Source organism: Triturus cristatus, chromosome 8, assembly GCF_964204655.1.
Source record: "Triturus cristatus chromosome 8, aTriCri1.1, whole genome shotgun sequence".
Taxonomy (NCBI): Eukaryota; Metazoa; Chordata; class Amphibia; order Caudata; family Salamandridae; genus Triturus; species Triturus cristatus.
In genome coordinates, this window is record NC_140591.1 from 1,542,484,648 (window position 1) to 1,542,501,196 (window position 16,549).

General features: G+C 42.9%; 1 protein-coding gene across 2 annotated transcripts in view; it reads right to left on the reverse strand.

Moving 5' to 3' along the window:
* Positions 1-5,344: 5,344 nt before the first annotated feature.
* LOC146806089 (secreted frizzled-related protein 2-like) overlaps positions 5,345-16,549 on the reverse strand; it is a 127,228-nt gene continuing 116,023 nt past the window's right edge. For both annotated transcript variants that reach the window (XM_085623414.1, XM_085623413.1), the window contains one exon: positions 5,345-8,541. In XM_085623414.1, coding sequence (XP_085479540.1) covers positions 8,237-8,541 — 305 coding nt within the window. In that variant the 3' untranslated portion in view covers positions 5,345-8,236. The remainder of the gene's footprint in view (positions 8,542-16,549) is intronic.

Genomic DNA, 16,549 nt, shown 5'->3' on the forward strand with positions numbered 1-16,549 from the left:
TAATCCTTCCAATAGTTGGAATAACAATAATAGTTTTGACAATAATGATTTGGTGTAAGTGTTGCAGAAACAAAGGAAAGGGAAGAAAATATGAAGTTAATGGGAAAGGAAAGAAAAGGAAGGGGGAATATGATGAAATACAGTTGGAGGAAATGAAAGGGAGAATTTATAAAAAAAGATGACAGATTTTGAACAAAGATCAAGATGAGAAAGGAAAGGAGGAAAATGAAAATGAGAAATACTGAAAGTTGGCATCTGACTAGGGATGGGTAATTTTGTGATGGCTCAAAAATACCATCAGAGAGGGGATTGATGGAGCAAGGACTCGTAGAAAAGAGACTTGCTCGTAAGCAATCCGCTCGTTTAACTCACTAACATGTTATTAATTATGTTTTGTGTAAAACTAATGCGCACCACACAAACACGCGGGTTAGTGAAGCTTGCCTATGTGTCTACTAACGCTAATAATATGAACGGAGGACTAAAATTGCTTTAACGGGGAAATCTTTACTGCGCATGCGTCAACTGCATCTATGTAATATGACAGACTAATTCTTGGAGGGACATTCTTGCCCATGAGCAAAAGGCACAAAAATGGCGTCTTTAAGACTCGCGTGCATGGCATCTGCTTTGCTGAAAAGAAAATGAGCTATTTTACTAATGCTATTACGGGAAAAGTATTAATAAATAAAGGGGAATAGAGTAGAGATGGGTGGTATACAGTGAAACCATTTATATTTTTTAAGTAACATTTGTCTTTCTGACTTTATCACTAGTGCGCATTTGGGCCTCTCGTGTATGACTGAAGTAAGCTAAGCCATGTGATGACTGCGCATGACTACTGAAAGTGAACCCGGAAGGATGACACAGAGTTTAAAAAGTCTAGGACGCAATGTGCTCCAGCCTGAGAACAGACGGTGAAAAAGTTCAAACTGAATGGATCTACATGTTAGCTTTTTAACAAATGTTGCAGATGAAATGTGAATGCGGGTGGGAAATAAAAGTCATGAATAAAATTAAGGGGATGGGTTTGTGAACAATGGGCTAACTGAATAGAATGACATGTAACCATGGTGTGTTGATCTTCCCCCCTTGCTTGACCAATTAGATTTCGTATTTTTGCGATATTGAAACTTTAGTGGGTGGTACATGAAGAACGAAAGGTATAATTGAGGTAGCTTAGTTAGTTAGTCAGATGAATATTTGCTGAATGCTGCAGAGCTCTGGATGCTGTTGGTGTAGCGGGTGATGCTGATGAAGAATCGAATGCAGAGGCTGAAGCAGAACTTTCTATCCTAATTTAATTGGGTTAGATCAGAAGATCGCGGAAGAATCTCATAGAGGAAGAGAGTGTCAGAGAGGGGTGCGGCGCAATCGTCGGTTCTAGAGAAGTCAACTGTCCTGTCCTGAATCCTGTCCTGAAGTCTTTGTCTCCTGAACTCTCCCGGGGGACCCTTACCAGCCCTTTGGCCAGGGAGTTGGTCTTCACACCTTTCTTGGTAAATATAATTTCGTGCATTTGTAGATGTTCTTTTCTCTCTGTCCTCTCCCTTTCTGAGCATAAGTCATTGCAAGAGTTCGAAGTATGTGTTTAATGATTGATTAATTGAATTTTCTTTCCTTCGGATGATGGTGTCTGTACTGTGTTTTGAAGTGGTTCACATGCATTTAATGTAGATTAAGGTTTTAAAATGTCCCGAGTCTGTGGTTATTTACTTTGAAATATTGAAAAGTTAGGTTTTATGTTAATCTTCACCATCAACTAGTTCAACTAATGGTCCATCGACCAGAGGAAAGAACTTTTATCGATCAGTGAAAAGGTTAGTTAAAAATAAGGAATAACTAATCTTGAATTGTGAAATTGACTCCAGCGGTTTACTCAATTGTAAGTGTGTTTATGGGTCCAGGTGAGTATATGGTATTGGAGTATCTGTTGTTGGTACGCCACTGGATCAGCATGTCCTTTAACCCTTTTACTGCTAGGTCCACCTGGTGCCGAGCCCTTTTTTTTATATTTGGGGCAGGTCACGCTTAAGCCTTCATAATGTTTCTTCCACACAAGGTCCCCAGGCCAAATCACTTCTTTTTTCCCAACATGTAGCGGATTCTAATGATACCCTATGGTTTGGGAATTCCCCTGGAAGGAAGGTAAGAAAATAGCTAAACTGAAGTATTTTTCTTGTTGAAAAATGAGAAGAAAGGTTTGTGCAACTAAAACTTACATCTACAAAAGGTTTGGTGTGCTAAGATCATCCTCTTACCTGCTATCAGGGACACACAGAGTTGTAAAATAAAAAACGTATTTTTCAAAAACGTTTTCCCAATTTTCTAAGTGGTAGTCAGATGTTCCTATTTTTGTGCTTGATATCTACTTGCTATTTGTAGTCGAACAAGTGCGAAACCCATGGCTGAACCCAGAAAGCTATAGATTTCTAAAAAGTGAACACAATTCAGAAATCAGCAAGGGATAATTTGTGTGATTTGCATTCTATGCCTGTTTCCCTAGTAAACCGGGGTGTCTGCTGGAAAGGGATGTACTGTCAGGATACGAATGTAAACGGTTAAAGGGGTGCAGGTTATTATGCTGCAGATATTGTGGCAATACATATAGTCATTTACCTGGAGGAATGTGGAGCAAACGTCTCGCAGGAAGGCTGAGGTGTACTAGGAGTTGGAAACTAAGGGGTCAGCAAAAATGTGGAAGGTCTCGCATGACATATTATTGATGGTGTTGCTGTGTGAGTCGGCCATAGTGAATTCTGTTAAGGCCATCATTTTCCATGGATATCTTTCCTAACCAATATGGCTACCATTTGCATTATTTCAATTTCCTATTCCGGAGCACGGGATGTTGTCACAGCTTAAGAGGCAAGATTCCAATCAGTTTGTGTCTCTCAACTTTGTGTGTTGGTGGGTTTACCTTGTTCTTGCTCAAAGTTGCACCTGATCTCCCTATGCTGTATATCCTTGTTGTTTTTTAGCTCTCTCCTCTCACTTCTACAGTGTTTATACTTGTGTACTGTTTGTTTTGTTCTCTTGCATTTGCCTTCTATCAGTGCCTTGCTGCTGCCCTTCTCTGCTGGAGGCATTCTCTGCCGTCTTTTCTGCAAGAATAAGAAAGGTGAATACATATCCTGATTGTGAATATGACTGTGTAGTCTAATATGATAAATCACCAAATGTTTGCATTTGTAGTCATCTGCCATGACCGTATTATTTCTGTCCTCTTTCGGTGTCCAGCGCCTGATTACTCTCCTTTTTCCTTGCTTTGTTCTCCTCTTTCCCTAGAGTGTTTAAAATCTAGTATTGGCAATATAAATCTTGAGTTAGAGGATGACTGGAAGGCAAGGGGTCAGAGGTCTCATTCCCTCACACTTTCAGGTAATATACCTCATGATCTTCTTCATCTTCACAAAAGTAAGCAAATTTCTTTCTAAGGAATCACGACCGGGTTTTCAAATTCTCCCCTTGAGATCTCTGCTTATGTCGTTCTTTTCTTTAGTATTCACTTGGGATTTCTGTGGTTTAGTCCCTTCTGTGTCTCTCCCATTGAGATATAAACTAGAGAGACATTCTTTGGCAGCTTAATTTATTTCTGATTCTGTGGAGGGGCTGCATTTTCTAGCGAATGGCCAAAAGTGCTGCATACGGCCAAGAAGGATATCTGCTGGAGCGTCTATATATCCTGTTAGCTGCAGCAGCAGGCGAAGTACTGTGCTCCTTCTGTGATTGTTTATGAGCCTCTGGCAATACCACTGTAGGTGGAATACCATGTGTAGCAGCATACAGGGTGGCAAATAAGCTTCCCTATGACTGACACTGAGTTAGACAGGGCCCTATTGCCACTGAAGTCACATGTTCATTATTCTGTTTTTACCCTACGTCGTAGAACGAAGATACACAACTTCTAGCGATATACTCTTAATCTCTAACTCCATACCCATGACCTCTTCAAGTTTATACACTTATCCCTTGCACTCCAGTCCCATAACCCTATACCCCTAAACCTTACACCTATACCTTTAACCCTATACCCTAACCCATACGCTTAATTTCTATGGCCTTAACCATTTACCCCATACCCAGTGCCTTACCTCCTACCCCATCGCACCTAGCCCCTTATTGCCTAAGCCTTACACCTTGAAACCGTGAACCAATGGCAAAACTCTTAGCCCAATACCCTTAAACCCTTTTCCCATACTGTTAGCCCCTATACCGTGACCTCAAACTCCCAATTCATTCACCCCTTTCACACTCTACGTACATCAATAAATTTTGAGAACAAACACTTTGGGAAGTATTCCTTTTTCTAACTATTTATATTTAGAACTAATTGAGGAGGGTTGTTTTGAAATGTGTTACTTTTGAGAGTTTGAGAGTTATTCAACAATCTAAAATGAAATTTCATTCTGCTTTGCTGGGCAACACCCCATTAATAGTCTGTGGATTAATGGTAGGTGCTTGAGTGTTTTGAAGGTGATTGCATACTGCCTTTCACCTCAGTGCCTCACTGTTGCAGTATATACTGTCTCCTTCAGTATTTCTCTCGTCTCGTCTATGTTCAACCTGCCTCTTTCTCAAGGTGGTGCATAGGTGCCCAGGGCTGGCCATGTATGTCTGGGCAAAGTTAACAATGATGAAGTACTGCCTGTCTTACGTGTGGTAAACCCCTGTGGAAAAAGGTTGTGTTTAATGACAGTTAATGGTATTCCAATAAACCCATACAGATCACAGCACACATAGGACACTAGGCTGTGTTTCCCAAATTATTGGGGTCACACTCAGTAGATTACCTAGGCCTAAATGGAAAATTGTGACATTTTTAGAGAAAAGGAAACTGGCAAGTGTTGCTCACCCCTTTCAGTGATTTATGCTTGTTTGGAAAGGAGTGTAAGGAGTCCACTGCTTAATTTGAGCCGATGGTTTCCGGTGCTCGACACCATAACGTAATTGTCAGCACAGGCACTTGTGACAGTCTTTCACAAGGTGGCGCTGTCTGGCTAATTTAGAGATGACCACAACAGTCAATTGTTATTTGAATATACATTACAAATCACTATTACCTGCCGCCCAAGCCATTCTTATAGCTTTGGGGGCCTGAAATAGTCCGAATTGTCACACTTGTCGGAGTGTGATGGTCAGTAGTTGTGTTGTTACTATCATTGGCAGCGCTGGCAGGGGCAATGTGTGGTGCAAGCTGCGGTGGCCTCTTGATGAGAACCCTGGCACTTATGTTTTTTTGTACAAAATAAGCAGTGAGTCAGACAGGCCTGTCAGAGACCTCTCATGCGCGTGATTTTGCAGAGCCCTGCCTGGAACTCTGAAATGATTACACACACAAGTATTGTATTTTTACAATAAACTCCTTATTTATTATGTATTGTTCACCTCAGCATGTAAGAACTGCCATAATAAATATCAAAAACCTCAGCAAACAAATGATGATAAGAATTGGCATGAGATATACACCAATCACATTTCATGATACATCCCTACACCCTCAGTCTAAAACCCTATATAAGTCACTAACTGCTGAGCACAGCTGTTGCATGTTTTGAGTTCTATGCATAGTCATGTATAGCCCCATAGACATTATGCTATGAGGCCTGAAGTCAGAGCTCCACTTAGCATCTCTCTAGTAACCCGTACATCTGGTTTGGCGCACCCCAAACATTGATACGTTTTATACGTATGTTGGAGCGAGGAGGGCTCTCTGCTCGCTCTCTGCTCGGCTCTTGTACTCGTTACAGAAGATAGTTAGACAATGCTTCGGTTATAGTTTCAGGAAACTCATGGAAGTTGTTGTCTGCTCTATCTTCTTTGGTTTTGTATCAGAGGAACTACACAAGGTCACTCTATACTGAAATGCATCTCTAGCTACCATGTAATGCTAAATACTGCAGAAGGTGGAAAAATCCCTTCTCCTGCCAGTTCTTATGAGCAACAGAAAAGTTTGTGGAAATCAAACACATTTAGTTTTCTTTTTTAAAGTCTGTATTTCTAGCAAGCTCGCATTAGCACAGGCCTGGCACATGGGCCTTCCCATTCACCCTAATGCACCAAAAATATTATGTTAATATACAGCAAGGCCTGTGTTGTAGCAACATTAACATAACATATTAAAAAGCATAGCTCCCATGTCCAACTGCAAATGTTGACCAACCCTTTAAGTATGAATCCGCAGTCTGTTCCTCGCCCTGACCCTGCCACTGGCGAGCACAAATGCCTTCTCGTGCAGTTTGCAGCCTATTTATAGCAAAGGTTTTGAAAATTCAGGTTCTGGTCTTTTCTATGTGGTTGGAGGTACAGATTTCCACACTTTAATTACCCAGGTATGGTGAGAATCTGTAGTTTGCACAGCCTAGATACTTGACTGTGGCTGCTGTTGCTAACTTGCATATTCTGCTCTAAGGATTTGCCTCAAAGTGTGTACCAGGACACAACAACAAAGCTAGACTGTGTACAGAGAAGATAATGTATTCAAAAATAATAATTCGCAGAGTAAATAACTGACGCACTAAACCCAAATTTGTTTACCACTTGAGCTGTAGGAACATCAAATTGATGGACCCCAAGCAAACCTGAAACATCTCTTGCAAACGAAGAGGCGTGATGTTCCAAAGGCCTCTGATTCACACAACGTCTTTACATGTGTGGTCTTGGGATCCTGGAAGGGCTCCATGGCTCTAGGTTCCTTGACTTAGAACTGCCCTCTCTGCTGTGTTTCAGTCTTCCATACTGGCTGTGTAATAGACTGGCTGCTGGAGGGAGCAGCAAGCATGCTTCTTCGCCTGCTGCACTGAAGAGTGTAACAATTTCCTTCTCAGCACTTGGACTGTTGCTATGTCCCCCAAAATTCACACAATGGGCCCGCCCCACAAGTGCCTACTCATGTAAGTACCAGGCACCTGCTCAGCCATCCCCAAACGTCAGCCAATATGCAATATCCCTGTGCTGTTAATGAAGCATGCCTCAATGGTACACCTAAAAAGGAGCTCCGAAATACTCAGGTCATATTGAACTGCTCAAATGTGGCTGCCATACTAGGCCCTACAGCTACGTACTTAAGAAAAGTGGGTTCTAGGCCGCCTCAGCTCAGGACATCAATGTATGAGATGTCCACCTTCATCCGCTGTCTATGCGTGGTTTCACCCATGGCCCAAGGTTTCTATGTAAAATAACTTGTTGTCTCCTCCTAAATCTCACTCCCTTTACCATTCTTAACCCAAGCTTGTATACTCTGCTCTGCTTCGTCTATCAAATGTTCTCTTTGCGTGATGCTCCTGAATCGAGAAGGTCACAAAAGGCCGGCAGCCACATCTCTTCTAATGTCATTATTTGGTGGAGACCGGGTTGGTGTGTAGAGGGTTGACGGAAATCGCATCCTAAGCTGGAGATTACAGCTGCAAGGATTCTTTCCAGTGGTGAGCAGTATTCACTCACTCCTCATTCTAAAATTAATATAATCTGAAGGTTATAGCTCTGAGTTCCACTTGAAGTGACATACTGGGGGATCATTCTTAGATAAGTGCATCAGCCTATCAGGAAGGCAGCTTTTCCAAAACACCTCGAAGACATATCATTTCATGTTGTTGTGTCTTTACAAACTTTACTACCTCAATGGCTGGAAGGCCGCTCTCAAATGACAATATCAGGGCCGCTAACAGCAGAAAGGTATGGGTTATGAAAGATATGGCCCCACTAAATTGTCTAATTTCAAAAGAGCCGTGAAACACACACCTGTGTGTCAACAGATTAGTGCATTATGAAAGTAAAAGTCTTGTAAACCTATAAGTGTTTCAACTTTTTAACAATTGATCTACGTCATTCGTACACACTCCCCAAAAATATGGCAACAATGTGCTACTTTTACCAGCTCTTAAGGTATCGTTCCACCTAAGGACCAGCTGTGCCAGGGAAGATACCTTATTGATATCCAATAAAAATATAACGAGGTACAGACAATGAGTAAAATGTAATCTTTCTTTAACTGCAGCGGCGAAGGCGCCACCATGATAAAATTATCAGGAATCATAAAAATATTCATGTAGAGTGTGTGCAAAAATGTAAAAAGGTAAAGTTAGAGATGATTGGCGTCCTCTTCTTAAAATGAAAGCTGCTGATGTCCCGACAAGGAAGAGAAACCCCAACGAACAACTTTAGCTGGATAGGAGCTATACAGCTAAAGCCCTATATATCTGCCTCGCCAGGCAGACCCTTCCGCATCCTCCCTGAATCAGCAGTGCATTTTCCGAACAAGCCTTGTAAATTTCTTCAGATCTTTCTCGCCTTTTTGCCATTTCCTCACCCAGGAGATGACCAAGCGATCATCTACCTTGTGCCCTAAAGCCAGGACGATGGCACCTGGCTCTTTCATCTCTTCGCAGCTGCATGTGTCGCCGTCTGTCAGCCACAGCACCGTCTTCTTCAGCTCTTCTTCTGTCCAGCCCTTGTGCCGGTACAGGGTCCGGCTCCTGACCTCAGGAATCACCATCAGGTCTCCATCCAGACTGGACACCACTCGGATGGTCATCTTCAAAGCTGGAGGCAAGAGACCGCAAACAAGCACATCTGTATTAAAATCCTCCAGGCTTAGGGATAACATATACACTTCTGTTTTTATGCAATTGTATAGCATAAATGACACTATTTTGGGTGTAGGTAATATCCCACAATGAGTAGCATTAATGTCACATTTCAAATGAAGGACCCCACAACATTCTACAGCTGCAAAACAATATATTTGACCAGGTTAACACACGCCTTTGTAAGAAAAGTCACATGTTTTCGCTGTTACAGACTTTCTCAAGGGAAACCTTGGCACATTGGTGGTAATTCTTGGCAAAATGTGAGCATCCATGGCATAATGGTGCCTATTCCTAATATAACGCTGGCCTCTGGCATAATGGTGTCAATTCATGGCATGGAAGTGCTTAAATCCTCCTTTGATCATTGTTCATGCCTAAAAGTAGTACTTTTCGACCTACTGGGGATATCTATGGCACAATGATACCCTTAGTTGGTACACTGCTGACCTCAGCATAAAAGTGTTAATGTTCTGCATATTGTGGGCATTCATAGTATCAGAGGGTGATATGAGGCAGAATGTATCCATGCATGACAATAGTGCATGCATGTATTTGACAAAAATGACAAATTGATGTTTGTGCACCCAATATGCAATTACTAAAAATAAGTTGCCATTTCATGACAAAAGTGAGTTTATTTTCATGAAAAGTATGCTTTTCTTTAGAGAAACTGAGGTTCTTTTTCCAAAATGAAAAGTGTTTATTTGGTAGGGAAATGTGTGCATTTCCAAAAACTGACAAGCTGAAGTTTAGGGACAAAATGATTAGATTTCTAAATAAATAATATTTACATCAGTGAGCGTAGCTATGCGGTTTGGTAAATCAAAGGCAATGCAAGAATTCATATTTTGAACTGCCTTAATCACTGCCTGTACCACCTATAACTTTTTAGATATCTTTTGGGGAAATTATGCTGAAAAATATCATTATTTTCCCACAATTAGCTAACTAACCAGTGGTGCACTTGCATGTTTGCAGGGACTCTACTCAGTGTGCAGCTAGCTCAAGGGATGGTAGACTGATGGAAATGCACCAAGAAATTAATAAAAACCTAGTCTAGGAAGAATAACAAGGGATGTCTAACAAAAGTCTTGAAAAGCAGGAACCCCACGCCATCTCTTGCTAATTCTCTTTCTTAATGTAGAGTTGGTGAAGCTAGGGGCTTCACAATATTGTGGTAGTGAGCGGACTACACACACTAAGACCCCTCAGGCTTTGGTGCCATAACCAAGTTTACATCAGATGCCCACAGACAGCGCTGAGCCGCGTCAGTCCTCATCAGTGCAAAAACCATGCTCTGCTCTCTTTCAAAACCAGATCTTTGAGTCTTTCTGAGTGGTTCCTATAGTAACAAGTTAGTGGTTGACGCTTTTCTGTCAATGTCTCTGAAATCCTTAAAATCCAGGAATTAGTTTTATTTATTTTTTTCCTTTGATTTGATTTATATAGTCACAAATATGTTGTCTAGTGTCCATACCCAGCCTCCTCGCTACAAATGAAAAAACAAACAAACATTGGGTTAGAAAAGGCTGACAGTGGTTGACCAACGAGATAATGTGGGACAGAATTTGGATTAAAAGCATTAGTGTGGGATTGTTGGTCAGGAAGGGAAAGGATAATTCATATCCCTGTGCTGGGGCATTTTTTCCTAACCCTGGCCTTTCACCATGCATGGCAGAGTACACTGCGCAGCAGAGGTAGGCTGTATTGCGGGTTCAGCAGAGGGCGTGACCACAGTCTAGGCATCTAGCCAAATGTCTCAGGCAGGCAATGGATGCACTGTCAATTGGGTGAAGGGCCTGGACATAGGACATTCCGTAATGGGGGGAGGAGTCAGTGCAGGGGAGGTTTTGGCACAGGGCTGGTGGCTTAGCCTTTCGACCAGCCACGGCCTGTGCAGGTAAGAGTGATGGGGCCGGGTTGGGGGTGGGGAGATTCGACACACAACCACGAGGGGAAATTAAATAAATACCTAATTTTCTCTCGTCGTCTGTCGAAATAACCCCCTCCCCCCACCCGGCCCCACTGCCCCACCACTCGTACCTGCACAGGCCGCGGCTGATTTCGACCAACCTATGCTACATATGGCCTTCAGACGGGCACAATGGGTGTTGGCCACATGAGATGTTAGGTGCAGGTCCTAAGAGCAGAACTGTCTGCAGTGGAAGTCAGCTGCAGCAGAGATTGGGCACAAGGCCATTCCATACTGCATAGAAAGAGGGACAGCTGACAGTGTGGTAGAAGGATATATTTCATACGTCACATGTATTAGACAGAAATTGGCTCAGAGAAACTAGGATATAGTATGTTCGTATAGGTAAATACTATGAGAAAGGCTTGAGGTCACAGATTGTGATGGAAGATTATTTGCTTTCATAATATGAATCATATATAAATGTACTTCCTGTGAAAGGAAAGCAGTCAAATGGTAAACTTAACTTGGATGTGTTTGAAAATGAACATGCATGAGCTGAATCACTGAACAGCGGCGTAATACTTCAAAAAGTTGTAATTTACGACTTTTTTCTTGTTATCAGACTAACGATATATGTTGTATGCTATTCCATTTTGTCTTCTTTTCACTTTCAGGTCCTATTACAGCAACACATCAAAACCTTTGAGTGTAGGGGAAACTTTTATCTTTACTTGTGCGACTCAAAGGGCCAGATGCACAAAAATAAGAATAGTGATTACCTATTGCGACTTTTTGTAAATCACAAATAAATAGCGCAATTCCTAATGTATGAAACTTTTTTGAGTTTCTTTAGCGATTCATTGTGGGTCACAAATAGGCCTACCTCATGAATATTAATGAGGTGGGTCACAAAGGGTTTCGCTGCCATCACAAGGATGGTGGCCTCGGAGGTCAGCAGACAACCATGTATGTGATTGCTTTTAATAAAGCAAACTTTTTTTTAAACGCAGCCAATTTTCCTTGAAGGATGTTGGATGGGTTGGGAGCGTACACTCATGCAGGAAAACCAGATATGACAGAAGACGCAACTGAGACAATTATCTCGTTTAGAAGGGTTTGTCAAGGGGGGGGCATATTGGCATCTCCAAATTCGGCATGTCTGGGAGGGGACCCATATGAAGTCCTTTGCAAAAATGCAGGATGAATACAAACTCCACCAGTCACAGTCCTATAGGTAATTGCCATGCAGCATTGCATTGAAACTTACCAACCAGAGTTGAATATACTCCACAAAGACCAAACTGATTACTGGATAATTGGGCAAATGGGATGGGGGTGATATTGAGACCATGGCAGATACTTATCTCAAATGCCCCTAGACTGGTTCATGGTGATGAGAGAGAACTGGGGGAAAGACCTCTGTTCCCTAGAGGAGAATGAGTTGAGTAACTTCTTAATGGTGGCACAAGATCTATAAGTATCAACTAGTCTTTGATTGACTCAACATAATTACTTCCTCTGGACATACTATACCCATGAACGATTATGGAAGTTGGACAAAAGTCACTCCTCGTCCTAAACTAGGAACTACTTAAGAGACTTATTCCATATGGTATGGCAGTGCTCGTTAATCCAGGGATATTGGAAAGATGTTGTCCAGACACTAGCGTTGGCATTGAGGCTGTCGCTCGATCCCTCATCAAAAACTGTTATCACTAGGGCTTATGAAGGATCTTAGTGGTCCAAGGGGAGAAAGAACACTAGTAGGAATGCGAGCTCTCCTTGCTATTTTATTTATTTATTTATTTTGAAAGTTTTATAGAGCGCGAACAAGATCCTAAACGGATATAAAGTTACTATACAACAAATAGATGTCAAACAAAGCACATGTACAAAGCATCTTGTAGAAGCAAAGCAGTCAGCAGAAATGCAAGAACTATCCTGTTGTGTTCGAAAGCGGGAAGAAAAAATGTCTAGGTTGCTTAGATGGTCCACTATCACAAAATAGATAGGGGCACGGATGCGATTGGACTCCAGATATCTAAAGTCCATACGCAAGTGAATTTGGCCATGAGGATCGATTTTACCTCCTTTTTGAAAGAAGCAGTAGAGGGGTTAAGTCTGGTTTCTGGAGGTAAGGCATTCCAGATTCTGGGCGCCATCCCAGAGAAGGATCGGTTATATGTTTTCTTCTTATGGAACCTTTGTGGTTTCAGTAGTAGGTTATCCGCACTTCTTGAAGATCTGATCCCACCAGAGATTGTCAGTTTCGGTGCCAGATAGGTGGGTGCATTGTGATGCATGGCTTTGTGCGTCATACACGCTATTTTCAGATGAATTCTGGCTTCCAGAGGTAGCCAATTCAAGGATTGTATATCCGGGGAGATGTGGGAATTTCTTTTAGAGCCAGTGATGAGTCTCGCTGCAGAATTGATAGAAGCTCTTAACGGTGCAGTTGATGCTTTGGGTAGGCCACAAAGAGAGATACTACCGTATTCCAGTCTAGGTATAACTAGAGCTTGTACTGCCTGCTTGAAGTCGTTGAATAGTAGGAAAGGTTTAAGTTTCCTTAGAGTGTTTATCTGGAAGTTTGCTCCCTTTGTAGCATTGCTGATGTGTTTTTGCATATTGAGGTTACTGTCAAGAGTAATTCCTAGTGATTTCGCTGAGTCCACAATTGTAGGTTGAACTTTGAGTGCTGTAAGGTGTTTAATCCAATCTTGTATTATGGGGACTTGGGCGGGTGGAGCTATAAGAAGGAATTCTGTTTTTAGTGCATTCAATTTGAGATGGTTTTCTGCTAGCCAAGTTTGTGTGTTCCTAAGCGTTGTATTAAGCAATTTGATGTCTTCTAAGGTGTGGATCTTAAGGTATAGTTGTGTGTCGTCGGCGTACATGTGATATTGTACGTTAGATGCGTGTAGAATTTCGGTGAGTGGTTCCATGAAGTGATTAAACAATGTCGGGGAAAGTGAAGACCCTTGTGGGACTCCTAGAGTTACTGGGACAGGTTTGGACAAGGAGTTATTGACCTTGAATTGTTGTGTCCAATTATGGAGAAATGAGGTAAACCAGTTTAGCACTACTCCTGACAATCCCATTCTATGTTCCAGGAGGTCTAACAGGTTCTCGTGTTTGACCGTATCAAAGGCTGAGGAGAGGTCAAGTAGGATGAGTAAGCAGGATCCATTTTGATCAAGGATTTGTAACACATCGTCAATTATGTGTGTCATGGCCGATTGAGTGCTATGACCTGCTCGGAAGCCTGATTGGTGTTTGTTAAGGAGGTCAAAGTGATCAATATGCCTCGTCAATTGTAGGTGAACACATTTTTCCAATAGTTTGGCCAAGGTAGGAATGTTGGAAATAGGGAGATAGTTGTTTAAGTCCGTAGGGTCGGCAGTGGGCTTCTTTAGAATGGGTGATACCTGGCCAGCTTTGAGGGTGTCTGGGATGCAGCATTGTTGAAGTGAGCTGTTTATGATCTTGGTCCAGAGGAGTAAGGTCTTTGACGGCATTAGCTGGGAGAGGATCGGTGAAGTGGTGGGCAGGGTTCAGGGCACTGAGTATTTTGCCTATGGTTTCTTCAGAATAGGTGGTAAGGGAAGACCAGGCTGCGTCATTTTTTAGATCAAGCTTTGAAGGGATTTGGTATGAAGCAATTGGAAATGCTGGGGGGGTTTTGTGTGTGGTCCCGCGTGTAGGGTTAGATCAGTTAGGAGGTCCTTTTTGATGGTGTCAGTCTTCTAGGTGAAGAAGACGGAGAATTCTTCACAGTTTGGTTGCGGGCATGATGAGTCTTGTGGATGTTGTGGTGCATCCTTGGATTGGGTTTTGATGAATTCAAAATGTTTTTGGGGGCGGTTTCTTGCTTGGTCTAGTTGGAGGCTGAAGAAGTCAGCCTTGGTGCGCTTGATCTTTTGGTAATATGCATTTCTCTTTGTCCTAAGGATCTTGAGGTGGTTGGCGGATGGAACAGATCTCCAGGTGCGCTCAGATGTTCTGAGCGAACGTCTGTCCTCATTAAGTATTCCATTGTACCAGGGCTTAGAGTCTTTTATGGAGACTCTCTTTAGTTGAAGAGGTGCGACCTCATTTATTATCAAGGTCATGGCGTGGAGGTAATGATTGGTGAGATAATGTACTTCGGAAGATCCTGCAGGGGGCCGAAGTAGGTTGTAACTGGGGGATGGCAAAATGTTAGGGTTATTTTTTTTTCAGGTCTCTTTTCCATATTTTAGGTCTTTTGGATTGCGCCGAGTTATATTTCACATTTTCCTTGATGTAGAAGGTAATAATATGATGGTCTGACCAGTCACAGCGTTGGATCGAGTCGATCTGAATGGAATCTGTTTTAGAGATGATTAAATCCAGGATTGAACCTTTATCGTGTGTAGGGCTGTTACATATTTGGGTTTGATCTAGGTCATCTAGGAAGTTTTTGAGACTATTAACCACTGTGTCATTGTGATCGTTCCAATGTAGATTGAAGTCTCCGAGGAATATTTGGGTGTTTTGGCGCCCCATATTCGTTGATACCATATCCATGAAGTGTTCAGTGAAGGCGAGGTCCTCACCTGGTGGATGATAGATGGTGTGTATAGAACATAATGGTTTGCCATTGCTGGTGATGTCGAGGCATAAGTATTCGCACGGGGGGGAATACAGGGGATATGGCTCTGTTTACTGAAATATTGCTAAGATGTATAAAGGCGATACCTCTCCCTGTTTTATCGGTTCTGTCTAATCTAATGATGTCGTAGTTTGGGGGTACTAGTATATCAATGATTGGCGTGGAGGAATCTTTTAGCCAGGTCTCAGTTAACCCCTTCAGCGCGGCGCGGATTACCGCGCCGTGCTGAAGGTTCCGTGCGCGGGCGGGGCCGTGACGGAGCGGTTCCATCATGCGCACAGCGCAACCGACTCGCATGACGGAACCGCTCCGTCACTCGCATCGATGTGGTTAACAGTAACAGGTCCGGTTCCTGTGTGACAATGAGGTCAGCTGTGTCAGCTGCGTGTCTAGATGCCGATCTACAGTTTAAGAGTATGCATTTAAGCCGGGGCATGATGAGGGATTCTTCTTAGGTTGTTGTTAATAACGCCTCTAGTGATGGGTTTAGTAGTCCAGTGAGGGTTGGAGGGGATAGTAGGGATCATCATTGAGGCGGGAGTGAGCTTGTTCAAGGGAGCGGGTTCATATGAGTTTAACAAAGAGAGTAGGTCGCTCTCTGAAAGCGGAATAGTGCTTCTGATAGGTCGGGTTGAATTATTACAGGAGGGGACTGAATTCCATCTGGGCGGATTGAGTTTCAAAGTGACTGTTAGATGGTTCTGAGGCCAGCTAAGTTTGGACTATCTTGTAGCTCTAGTAAACCATGGATTTCTCGATATCCGATCATTGAGTACTTGAAGTTCTGCTTTGATTTGAATTAATGAGATCATGATCTCATCAAGTCTGGGGTTTGGTACGGATATGAGTTGGGTCAAGGATTGTGTTAAGGGTGTGGATGCCTGCGATGTAGTTTGGTCTGGTTTGTGGTCTGGGGCAGGTGTGGGTGGGGTTGGGAGGGGTGTTACGGGTGTGGGTGGGCGTGTTTTAGATATGGATGAGAGGGCTGTGGTGGAGGATGGTTGGGATGTGGGTGTAGGAAGTGTTCTAGATGTGGGTGGGCTGTGGGGGTGGATGGCTGGGCTGTGGGTGTAGGCAGTGTGCTTGGGTGCAGAGTGTTAATGGAGGGTAACATGCCTTCTGTGTGGTAATGGGTTATCCTATTGTGTCCTAGCACCTGAAGTGGGGGTCTAGAAAGGTGGATGTGCATGCTAGTAGCGTCGGTGTTCAACAAGGATGAGGTGGTGTGTGTGTTAGTGTGGGAGGGGATGGTATCTGCCGAGGGGGCATCTGTGAATGTAGTTAAGGGGTGTGCATTATCTATTGGATCTGTGTAGGTGACTGCTGTTGTGTCGGGTAGGTGAAGTATGTGTGTGTCAGGCGGCGTGGTAGTGGTATGTGTCTCCAGTGCGAATAGTGGTTTGTGTAGTGGGG